Source organism: Pleurodeles waltl, chromosome 1_1 (assembly GCF_031143425.1).
Source record: "Pleurodeles waltl isolate 20211129_DDA chromosome 1_1, aPleWal1.hap1.20221129, whole genome shotgun sequence".
NCBI classification, from domain to species: Eukaryota; Metazoa; Chordata; class Amphibia; order Caudata; family Salamandridae; genus Pleurodeles; species Pleurodeles waltl.
The window spans coordinates 807064983-807077005 of record NC_090436.1 but is presented as its reverse complement, the minus strand read 5'-3'; the positions used below and the strand labels follow the sequence as shown (position 1 = coordinate 807077005).

The following is a 12023-nucleotide window of genomic DNA, read 5'->3' as shown; positions in this document are numbered from 1 at the left end:
GGAGGTGGTGCGTCGCCTGATGTATGAGAGTTGGCTCTTTTACGAGCTGCCCCCACAACTACTGAGTCCGGTGTTAGTTGTGTTGTAATAAATATTGGGTCTGTGGGAGGTGCCTTATATTTTTTCTCCACCCTTGGAGTTATGGCTCTGCCTTTAACTGGCTCCTGAAATATTTGTTTTGAGTGCCTTAGCATTCCTGGGAGCATGGGAAGGCTTTGATACTGGCTATGGGTGGAGGACAGGGTGTTAAGTGGTATGAGCTGGTGAGTGCGTTAGTGGTGGAGTTTGCACCGGTGATGCATGTGTTGATTGTGGTGGAGAAGGTGGTGGTGTTACTTTCTTTACCACCTTTGCTTGTGGTTGCTTGTCCCCTTGTTGGAAAACAAGTTTCCTTTTCATCTTGATTGGGGGAAGAGTGGTTATCTTCCCTGTGTCTTCCTGGATGTGAAGCCTCCTTTGAGTGAAGTCAGTTTCTACAGTTTGAAGCTCTTCACCAAATCTATGCAATTGGGTGTTTAGTCCTTGTTCCTCTGTATAGGAACTAATTTTCGGTTCAGAGGCTTTTTTCGGTACCGAAACCTTTTCGGTAGGCTTTTTAGGCTCCGAAGAAGATTTCTTTGATTTCGGCGTGGTATCTCGGTGCCGAACATCTTCGGTGCCGCTGTCTCTGCGCCGAATTGTCTCGGAGCCGGTGTCTCGGCTCCGAGGTTGCTGTGTGGCGGTATCACGACCGGAGTCGGATGACTTCGACACCAGCATGCCCTTTTTCGGTGCCTTGGCTCGGTCACCTAGTTTTTGGGTTAAGCCATGGCCTGTTGGCAGTGGCGTCCCCTGGGCTTTGTGGACTTTTCGTGAGTCCTAATTTTCGACGTCTTACTCACGGTTGTTATGTCTTCGGCGTCGGATTCCCCCGAATCCGACTCGTGGATGGAGAACGCTTCCTCTTCGTCCTCGAACCGATGTTGTCCTGTCGGCGTGGACGCCATTTGCAATCTTCTGGCTCTTCGGTCTCTGAGCGTCTTCCTCGACCGAAACGCTCGACAGGCTTCACACGTATCCTCCTTGTGCTCCGGGGACAGGCACAAGTTACAGACCAAATGCTGATCCGTATACGGATATTTGTTATGGCATTTAGGACAGAAGCGGAACGGGGTCCGTTCCATCAGTCTTGAAGTCGCACGCGGTCGGGCCGACCAGGCCCCGACGGGGGATCGAAACTACCCCGAAGGGCCACCGGAGCTCTTCAAGATTCGGTGTCGATTTGTTCTAACTAACCCGATACCGAACGAAACAATACCGACGATTTTTTCCGAGATTCTAACTAACTTTCCGACCCGAAACACGGAGCGAAAAGGAACACGTCCGAACCCGATGGCGGAAAAAAAACAATCTAAGATGGAGTCGACGCCCATGCGCAATGGAACCGAAAGGGGAGGAGTCCCTCGGTATCGTGACTCGAAAAGACTTCTTCGAAGAAAAACAACTTGTAACACTCCGAGCCCAACACCAGACGGCGGACTGTGCACAGCATGTGTATCTGCAGCTACACATGCCATCGAACATATATATATATATATATGTTTAGGCATTAGAGAAAAATCATTCAGGTAAGTACGTTTTTAAATAGGAATTATTTTCACTTTAAAAAGTGGACACAGTGCAATTTTTTAGTTCTGGAATGTTATCCTATTGGAGAAAAAACAAGTTCTGCAAACTGGTACTTAACAGCGACTTACAAGACCAATCTTCTGGAGGTAAGGTAAGTATGGGCCAAGGTCCAAAGCAGCACAAACAGGTCACTTTGGGAGGCCCTGGGGCATCCGGGTGCACAGGTTTCAGCGTTGGGTGCCCAATGTGTTTCAATGGAGATCGCTGACTGAGAAAAGAGACTGCAGGCTCTGGCTAGGAAGCCAGTCAGGCTGAACTAGCAAGTGGGCTCAGACCTCGCGATGCTCGGGGACTGGGGGAGGATACCTTTGGTCCTTTCCTCCAAGGCCCAGAGGTGACGGATGCAGGGGTGGCCTTAGGCATTGTGTTTTTCCTTACTGGAGCAGGCACGTTTGAGGGGGCCTGTGTGTAGAGGCTGCAGGTGAAGCTCAGGAGGGGTGAAACCAGCTACCCACAGGAGCACCTTGTCAAGCAACCTGCAATTGCAGTCTGCATGAGGTTGGTGCTGGATCCCTTAGAGTGGCACACGTTGTGCTGCAGCTCTTAGGGGCCCTCTTAAGTACCCATGCCCCTGTGGTACCATTTACTAGGGACTTACAGAGGTGCTAAAAGGCCTGCCCACTTGGGGATCAAGTGACCAGGTGCCTTGTTTTGGGGGAGGAACACTGGCACTGAGGACCTGGTAAGCAGGAACCCAGCACACTCAAAGGTTGTATCACAAACCAGGCAAAAAAAAGTGGGAGGGGGGTACTGCAACCAGAACCCAGGTTCCTACATTGAGTTACAACCTCTTGGCCCTTCTAGACTCTAAAAGCATGAACAAATATTTTCTCTATGAAAGATGGCAACCCTGATAATGAAAGAATGTGCACTATATTTCAAAGTGACATCTACAACCCTCATAAATGTTTGATTTGGCAAGTGTCAGATGAGAACTCTCTGTATTCTTTCCTTAAAAACTAAATGTTTGTACGAGAATATGCAGCTTGGAAAGCTTGTGTCAAAACAAGAGTGCCATTTTTTTTTTACATGCAGCCAATATAATGCGCACATTGAAAAAGTGGAATCCTTGCAGAATGTTCGGCTGAACCATTCCATGTGCATCTACTTCTGACTGGCAGCTACACACAGGACAACACAAACTAAACAAATTGTGTGCACAAAGGAGAGAACTGCAATCCTTCAGCACACGGAAGACAGTAAGTAAGAAAATACATGTCCCTCCCATGACTGCTGAAAGAAAGAAAAAATTGTAGTTTCTTGATGGCAGCCACAGCAAGATAAAAGATATCAAATAAAAAGGATGATAATGTAGTTGTGAGATGGGTTAAGGATAGACACAAGAAGAGGAAGGAAAGTCATCAAACAGAATGCAAGCAAACAAGACTGACAAGAAAGCCAACCAAAGATGAGCAATGGGCTGACACAAAGCCAAATCTATCCATTGTATTGCACACAACAGGCCTTCAAAAGCTGTCTGTAGGCGAGACCTAAAAAGGAAATAACCCATACTCTCACTGAGTGGCCAATGATGGTTAACATGGATCATACTGCATCATTATTGTGGTCTTTCCACTAGATGCCAGTGGTTCACCATACAGTCTAAGCATATCACTCACTAGGTATTCTACAGATGGAGATCAGCCTCAGGTGTGAGGTAGCTGAAACACACTTCCAGTCAACCACTGTGCATTCAAGATGCAGTACCATTCACGCTCAACCACTAGATAGTAAAATAAGGCCATAGGTGAGCAATGAATACATTTAACTGGTTATAACAACAAATAACATTTTCAGTACATGTTTACCTCTCCATCGATTCCACCTGCAACAAATCCTTCTGCCGCCATGGCAGCAATGGCATCCATGGCAGGCTGGGTGTCTCCAAGAGCAGACTCTAATATACTGGGAACAAGAACACAGGATGCTTTGTCCATAACAAGCTCTCTGGCATGGTCCTCCAGGTATTTCAAAAGGGGAGGAGACACAGCTTCTAGGAGTTCACGACGGCGGACCACAGGGTCTTTCTTACTATTGAAATAAAACACACACACACAAAAATGGTGAGGAACACTCAAGTTCAACCTTTTTTATTCCTCAAGCTGAGAAATATTCAGAAAAGAAATACTTTTATGGTGTGAAATGCTTTCTAACATTAGAATTTACAATGTGGTTTGTGCTAATGACTACTCATGTAGGCAGATCTTTTCAGCAATTTCCCTGCTTCCTTGGCTTCAGAGTTATAGCTCACAGTCATAGGCAAAGTGGAGAGTGCTTAAAAGTCAATGTATGTACTGCCACTGTAAGGGTGGCCTATTCAAGTAGACAAAGGTGATTGCTGAAATGCTTGTAAAAGTCTCCCCCGTGGATGGTCGTTCGGGACCGAATTTCAGTCCATGCGAACGAACCTTACTCGTGCTTCAATAGGAAGAAGCAAGCTCAAATTCAGAGGCAAATACCCCATCTAAACAGAAACGCAAGCAACCTCAGACTGGTTTCAGCCTACTTAGGCCCTGAGGTGTCAATTAAGTCTTATTGTACAGGGAACACAGTTGTTTGCCTGTGCTCCCATCTGATGGAGCTACGGCCTGGCAGTTTGAGCAGAAATGTACCAATTGGAGCACAATCGAGATTGATTTGCACATGTTTGACTGTACTTTAGAGTGGCACAACAGGTAAAAAAAAAACAATTGCTGGAACTAGGCCCTGGGTGACTAAAATTAATAAATGCATTCATCATTTTATGCTAGTCGACGCCTGACCCATATGCCTCTTTTCCTGCTACACACTACATAAAACCATACACATTTGTTCACAATTTACCACTGACCATTTTATTTCAGAAGAAAAAAGAGTAAAAGAAATATTTTTAAGATGGGGTGAAGAGTGAACTTATCGTGCCTTGGATTTAGCTTGTTTAACACCAACTTTTTCCTTTTTTTAAATTTGTCTCAGTTATTGTACCAGATAGTTGATATGCTTAGATTTAACTATAACTGGAAAGTTATTACCTTAAAACGTTTCTTTGAGCTACACATGTAGCTAAGTCTTACATATTCAATTTCACATTACTGCCGTTTTTATTTACAAATCGTTCTAGATAATGCATTTATAAACATTGCAAGTTAAACATATTTCAAGAGCCCTAGACCATGCAGATAATCATTACTTTAATTTAAATTGATTATAGCCAGCTGCCGAGCGTTATACCAGTTGTTAAAGGCCTGGAATCAGAGTTCCCTGTAAAGTACACTACACTAAGAGAAAGTATTGCTACACATCCCAATGGAGAGGTTTAAATACAAGGTATTTTGCCATGACTTGATATTCTCTTGAGTTTGGCACACTGCTTCTGCATTAGCCTCCACCACCGGAATGAACCTTTAAAAGTGTACATTTTGCTGTCATTGTCAGTCATTTATTTCTAAATATACAGACACGGAGATAGCAACAACTGAGGTTGAAAAAGAACCAAATTCAGAGTTATGATTTAAAGGTTTTAAGTTTACATTTTATGATGGAAGTGCGGAATTACACATTTTCACATGCACCAAAAAATAAAGTGACACTCTAAAGGTGAATCAGAAAACAGTATTATATTCCCAGGCAAGCCCTCCTCTCTTCGAGAGAGATTGTTATTCTAAAACACACAGTGAGAGATTAAGCACATAACACAATCTCCTTTTCAAAACTTAATCTAGACCTGCACTCACAGCCATGTCAAGAGTATCACTAGGGCCCTATTACAAGTGGCCTCTAGAGAATAATTATATGCAACTTGTTCGAGAGACTTTTACAAATTGAAAGAACAGGGATTACTAAAATACCACCGGTACTCAATGGATCACCCTAAGAAGCGTGAAAGACTTACCCAGCTCTTGTAGGAAGCTCGCCCTTTATATGGTATGTCAATACCCTGTAAAGGGTCTAAGGGTGCCCAGTGAGTGGACAGGGCTTGCTACGCAATCCTAAAGTGCTCTATTTATAGGTAGTGTGGCCGAGCAGCCTTAGGCCTAACACAGAGGAGTGCAAAACATCTCCAAAAACACGAGACACACAACTCAAAAAGGAGATCCACACCAATGTATAAAAATAGCAAGTATCTTTATATATGTGTAGGAAGTTGGCTCTGTATGCACTATTTCAAAGTAAGGAATAGTATGCACAGAGTCCAAGGGTTCCCCTTAGAGGTAAGATAGTGGCAAAAAGAGATAATACTAATGCTCTATTTTGTGGTAGTGTGGTCGAGCAGTAGGCTTATCAAAGGAGTAGTGTTAAGCATTTGTTGTACATACACACAGGCAATAAATGAGGAACACACACTCAGAGACAAATCCAGCCAATAGGTTTTGTTATAGAAAAATATATTTTCTTAGTTTATTTTAAGAACCACAGGTTCAAATTCTACATGTAATATCTCATTTGAAAGGTATTGCAGGTAAGTACTTTAGGAACTTGGAATCATTACATTAGCATGTATACTTTTTACATAAAACACAATAAGCTGTTTTAAAAGTGGACACAGTGCAATTTTCACAGTTCCTAGGGGAGGTAAAGTATTGTTAGGTTTCACAGGTAAGTAAGTCACTTACAGGTTTCAGTTCTTGGTCCAAGGTAGCCCACCGTTGGGGGTTCAGAGCAACCCCAAAGTCACCACACCAGCAGCTCAGGGCCGGTCAGGTGCAGAGGTCAAAGAGGTGCCCAAAACACATAGGCTATAATGGAGAGAAGGGGGTGCCCCGGTTCCAGTCTGCCAGCAGGTAAGTACCCGCGTCTTCGGAGGGCAGACCAGGGGGGTTTTGTAGGGCACCGGGGGGGACACAAGTCCACACAAAAAGTACACCCTCAGCAGCGCGGGGGCGGCCAGGTGCAGTGTGGGAACACGCGTCGGGTTTCCAATAGTTTCCTATGGGAGACCAAGGGGTCTCTTCAGCGATGCAGGCAGGCAAGGGGGGTGCTCCTCGGGGTAGCCACCACCTGGGCAAGGGAGAGGGCCTCCTGGGGGTCACTCCTGCACAGGAGTTCCGTTCCTTCAGGTGCTGGGGGTGCAGGGTCTTTTCCAGCCGTCGGGAAATGGAGTTCAGGCAGTCGCGGTCAGGGGGAGCCTCGGGATTCCCTCTGCAGGCGTGGCTGTGGGGGCTCAGGTGGGACAACTTTGGTTACTCACAGTCTTGGAGTCGCCAGAGGGTCCTCCCTGAGGTGTTGGTTCTCCACCAGTCGAGTCGGGGTCGCCGGATGCAGTGTTGCACGTCTCACGCTTCTTGCGGGGAGTTGCAGGGGTCTTTAAATCTGCTCCTTGAAACAAAGTTGCAGTTTTTTTGGAGCAGTGCCGCTGTCCTCGTGAGTTTCTTGTCTTTCTTGAAGCAGGGCAGTCCTCAGAGGATTCAGAGGTCGCTGGTCCCTTGGAAAGTGTCGCTGGAGCAGGTTTCTTTGGAAGGCAGGAGACAGGCCGGTAAGTCTGGGGCCAAAGCAGTTGGTGTCTTCTGTTCTTCCTCTGCAGGGGTTTTTCAGCTCAGCAGTCTTCTTCTTCTTGTAGTTTCAGGAATCTAAATTCTTAGGTTCAGGGGAGCCCTTAAATACTAAATTTAAGGGCGTGTTTAGGTCTGGGGGTTTAGTAGCCAATGGCTACCAGCCCTGAGGGTGGGTACACCCTCTTTGTGCCTCCTCCCAAGAGCCTCGCTGTTGGTTTAGCCTGAATGGCCTCCTGGCCAGAGCCTCCAGCCTCTTTTCGCAGTGACCAATCAACATTGAAATGCTTTGAGCACCAAATGCTGTTTCGCACCCTGTACCCAGTGTGTCTGTGCTGAGTGAGGGGTCTCCAGGGTGGCATAAGACATGCTGCAGCCCTTAGAGACCTTCCTTGGCATCAGGGCCCTTGGTACCAGGGGTACCATTTACAAGGGACTTATCTGGATGCCAGGGTGTGCCAATTGTGGATACAAAAGTACAGGTTAGGGAAAGAACACTGGTGCTGGGGCCTGGTTAGCAGGCCTCAGCACACTTTCAATTCAAAACATAGCATCAGCAAAGGCAAAAAGTCAGGGGGTAACCATGCCAAGGAGGCATTTCCTTACAGTAGCCAATGGGCTACCGACCATTGGGGGTCACTAAGCCCCCTATGACCACTTCCTGTGAGAAGTGGGCATAACCCTGTCCCAGAATTCCTAGGTATGCCATCTCAAAGACGGCTACCTCTGAAAAATCGTGTTCACCTCACCTTGGCCCACCTTTGAGGTGGTACTAGCCGGGAATTGGCTCACCCACCTTGACTAGCTAATTTCCCTACCTGTCTAGGCGCCAGGTGGGCTCTGGACAGGGGGTTGGCTTCCTCTTCTGTGAGGGGGTGCCAGATTCATATTTCAAAGGCAGCAGCCCTTTGAGGCTTGCCGTCATAGGAAGGCTATTCAGCAGGTTATCCAGTGGGAGGGGGTGTTACACCCTCTTCCTGGACAGGCTTTTGTTCTGGGCCTCCACAGAGCAGAGGGCACTCACCCTAGGTGGGAAGAACAGTGTCTCATCTCAGGTGGCAGGCAGGCAGAAACCAGTCAGCAAGCACACCAGAGGCTGGTAGGTTTTCAGGGGGCACCCCTTAGGTGCCCTCTGGGTGCATGTATTGGTAAATCCAACAATGGCATCAGTGTGGGTTCACCAATACGAGATATTTGATACCAAACATCCCTATCTTCAGTGAAGCCATCATGAAGAAGGGAACTCTTACTGTCCAGGGTCCAGCACATGCATCTAAAATGGCTTCCCTGGCCACTTACTATATCTGACGTTTGACAAAGACATAGCAGGGGCATATCACATGTAATATAATGCACCCTGCCTTTGGGCTATCGGGCCTGCTGTAGGGGTGACTTACATATATTGCATCTAGTGTTAAGGGACATGGCACATCGTGTTTTCACTTTTGTCTGCACCAAGACACGCAGCCTGTAATGGCAGTCTGTCATGCTCGGCGATGGGTTCCTTAGGGTGGCACAATTCGTGCTGCAGCCCTTAGGGACCCTTCTTAGCACCTCAAGCCCTAGGTACCAGGGGTACCATTTACTAGAAACGTATAGAGGGTAATAAAGGATTTGCCAATTGGGAAAACAATTGTACAGTTTAGGTAAAGAGCTGACACAGGGGATTTGGTTAGGAGGAAACCAGTGCTCTTTCAGCCAAAATCACATCTGATATGAGGCAAAAAGTGTGTATGTGGTGTTTGGGGGGAGGGGGGAGGGGGGGGGACTAACCATGTCAAAAAGAGGCACTCATCTTATAGTTATGATTTAAAATGGTAACCACAGTGACACACACTAAAACCTGCACACACAGACGAATCTCCCTCCCAATACAAGATATTTACAACGTATTTGAGTGGCAATTACCTATGCGTGTTCCCATCGCCCTGCTGCAGAACTTTCACAAGCTCTGGAAGGAAATGTGCATTATTCCTAGGGCTCAGTAAATACAACAAAACCTTCTTGCCATATTTGTTGTTAATGATACTGGAGAGGGAACCAATCATCTCCTGGAAGGAAAAAAAAACAAATACAAATAAATTACTGGCTGCCAGAGGAAATGCATGTTAGTCACAGGGAAAAATAAATTATTTTAATATAGCAAAGACTAAACTAAAGCAACAGCAAAATGTTCATCAAATTGATTTGGGGGTTCCCCCAAAGTGTTGAAAAGATTGCAGCTTGAACACAATCAGTTAGGGACAGGGTTAGGCTTGCAATGGGCAGAACAAACATATGGGCCATATACAAAATACTATGCACAAAAAAGATACAAACACCTATGTCAACAAATAATTCTGGTAAAATATACAACTTAACTGTATTTGGGTATTGAATGCTGTAGGAAGCTGGCACTGTATATACTATATCAAAATGAGATATAGTATGCACAGAGTCCAGGAGCTCCCAAAACGTTTAACAGAGGCTAAAATACATAATGCTAATGATCTCTTTTATGGTAGTGTGGTCGAGCAGTTAGGCTTATCAGAGGGTAGTGCAAAGCATTTGTTGTACACACACTCAAGAAATGAGGCACACACTCAATGACTAATTGTTTTTATATAGCAAAAATATATTTTGTTACTTTATTACTAGAACCAGAAGAACTTTGTTGCTGATGAGTACAGCTGTCAGTAGGTATCAAGCATATGTATCAACTATACTTTTTTTGGTTTTAGCAGATAAAGCAGCTTACAAGTAAGTAGCAATTTTCTATTTCAGAAGTTGACACATGCAATTTCTCGTATGAAACAATACAGTCCTAGGGGAGGAAAAGTATTAGTATGTTTTGAAGGTAAGTACTTGACTTACTGTTCCAGTCTCCAGGGGGTTAGGAGGTCCACTGGTCAAGATGACCCCAAACACTGACCAACTACAATACAGGAACACAGGGCCAGCTGAATTGGAGAATGTGTGTGGGGGGGGGGGGGGAGGAGAAGAGCCACAGGTTAGCACCAAACACACACCCTCAGCGGCACAGAGGCAGCTGTGTGCAGGGTGCGCTAACAGTGTTGGGCCCCCAATGCTTCACCACAGGGAGACGATGGGATGAGCTGGGGGGAGGAGGGGGGGTGGGGGTTGAGGAATGGGTCACAAAGATGCTGCAGTCTGGATCCAGGGGGTCGGTTCCTGAAACCCAAACACTGGACAAGGAGAAGGGCAGCCTACTGAGCAATTGTGGACCATCGGTCGGATTCCCCAAGGGCAGGGGGCTGGGGGCGCAGGAGTGCCTTTGGGCGTCGTGTATCTTCGTCCAGTTCTCTCGCGGTCAGGGGGGTTCTATGGATTTAGGCTGCAGGTGGTGGTGTGTTGGCCAGGAGGAGTCAACCAATGGTGGACATAAGGTCGGGATCGCCTTGGGACCTGCCCTGGACTGGTGGGTCACCTGGACTCGAGCCGTGGGCGTCGGGTGCAGAACGGGCAGGACTTGCAGGTCTGGGACAGTTCTGGAGTCCTTTTTGAAGCTTCTTGTGGACAGGGTCACTGTCCTCTGGAGTTCTTTGTCCTTGGCTGGGCAGGCAGTCCTCTGGGAGTTTGTATAGGTCGCTGGTCCTGTAGGATGGGTCGAATTTTGTAGCAGGGCTTCTGAAGCTGCAGATAGGCCAGTAGGCCTGGTCCCAGTCAGTTGGTGTCTGAAGACTTCTCTGCTTGGGTCGGCTTAGCAGTGCTCCTTCTTGCTTCTTTCTTCTTTTCTTCTTGAGGTCGCTAGGAATCTGGTGAGCTAGGTTCAGGGGTGCCCTTAAATCCAACATTTAAGGCTGTTACTGGGGTCAGAGGGCAGTAGCCAATGGCTGCTGTCCTTGAGGGTAGCTACACCCTTCCTGTGCCCACTCTCTTTGGGGAGGGAGGCACATTGCTAAACCTATTGGTCCCTATCCTCCAAGCCAAGATGGAGGATTCTACAGGGAGGGGGTCACTTCAGCTCTGACTCCTCATTTTTCCTCATGTTCCCACCAGACTTGCAGCCAAAAGTGGGACTTTGCACGGGGCCGGGCATCTCCACTAGCTGGAGTGCCCTGGTGCACTGTAACAGGAGGCCTGATCCTTTGAGGCTCACCGCAAAGTGTTACAGTTCCTGCAGAGGGGAGGTGTGAAGCACCTCCACCCAGGGCAGGCTTTGTTTCTGACTCCAGCGAGCACAAAGGCTCTCACCCCCATGGGGTCAGAAAAAGGTTTGTTAGTGGCAGGCTGGCACAGACTGGTCTGTCCTACACTAAAGGGTTGGGTAAAATACAGGAGGCATTTCCAAGATGCCCTCTGTTTGCATTTTACAATAAATCCAACACTGGCATCAGTGTGGGTTTATTGTGCTGAGACGTTTGATACCAAACTTCCCAGTCTTCAGTGAAGCCATCATGAGCTGTGGAGTTCGTAATGGTAAACTCCCAGCCCATGCACTCAATATGGCCACACTGCATTGACAATGTCTAAGCATGGACTTAGACATTGTAGGGGCACACTGCTAATGCAGCTATCCCCTCACATGTTGTAGGAAGTTGGCTCTGTATGTGCTATTTCAAAGTAAGGAATAGCATGCACAGAGTCCAAGGGTTCCCCTTAGAGGTAAAATAGTGGTAAAAATAGATAATACTAATGCTCTATTTTGTGGTAGTGTGGTCGAGCAGTAGGCTTATCCAAGGAGTAGTGTTAAGCATTTGTTGTACATACACATAGACAATAAATGAGGTACACACACTCAGAGACAAATCCGGCCAATAGGTTTTTGTATAGAAAAATATCTTTTCTTAGTTTATTTTAAGAACCACAGGTTCAAATTCTACATGTAATATCTCATTCGAAAGGTATTGCAGGTAAGTACTTTAGGAACTTCAAATCATCCAAATT

At 46.5% G+C, this 12023-nt stretch overlaps 1 protein-coding gene across 1 annotated transcript in view; it reads right to left on the bottom strand.

The window, feature by feature from the left end:
* Positions 1 to 12023, bottom strand: part of PUM3 (pumilio RNA binding family member 3) — a 517651-nt gene that overhangs the window by 70515 nt on the left and 435113 nt on the right. Inside the window, exons 14-15 of the mRNA XM_069228428.1 lie at positions 9045 to 9187; positions 3477 to 3699 (exon numbers count right to left, since the gene is read on the bottom strand). Coding sequence (XP_069084529.1) covers positions 3477 to 3699; positions 9045 to 9187 — 366 coding nt within the window. The remainder of the gene's footprint in view (positions 1 to 3476; positions 3700 to 9044; positions 9188 to 12023) is intronic.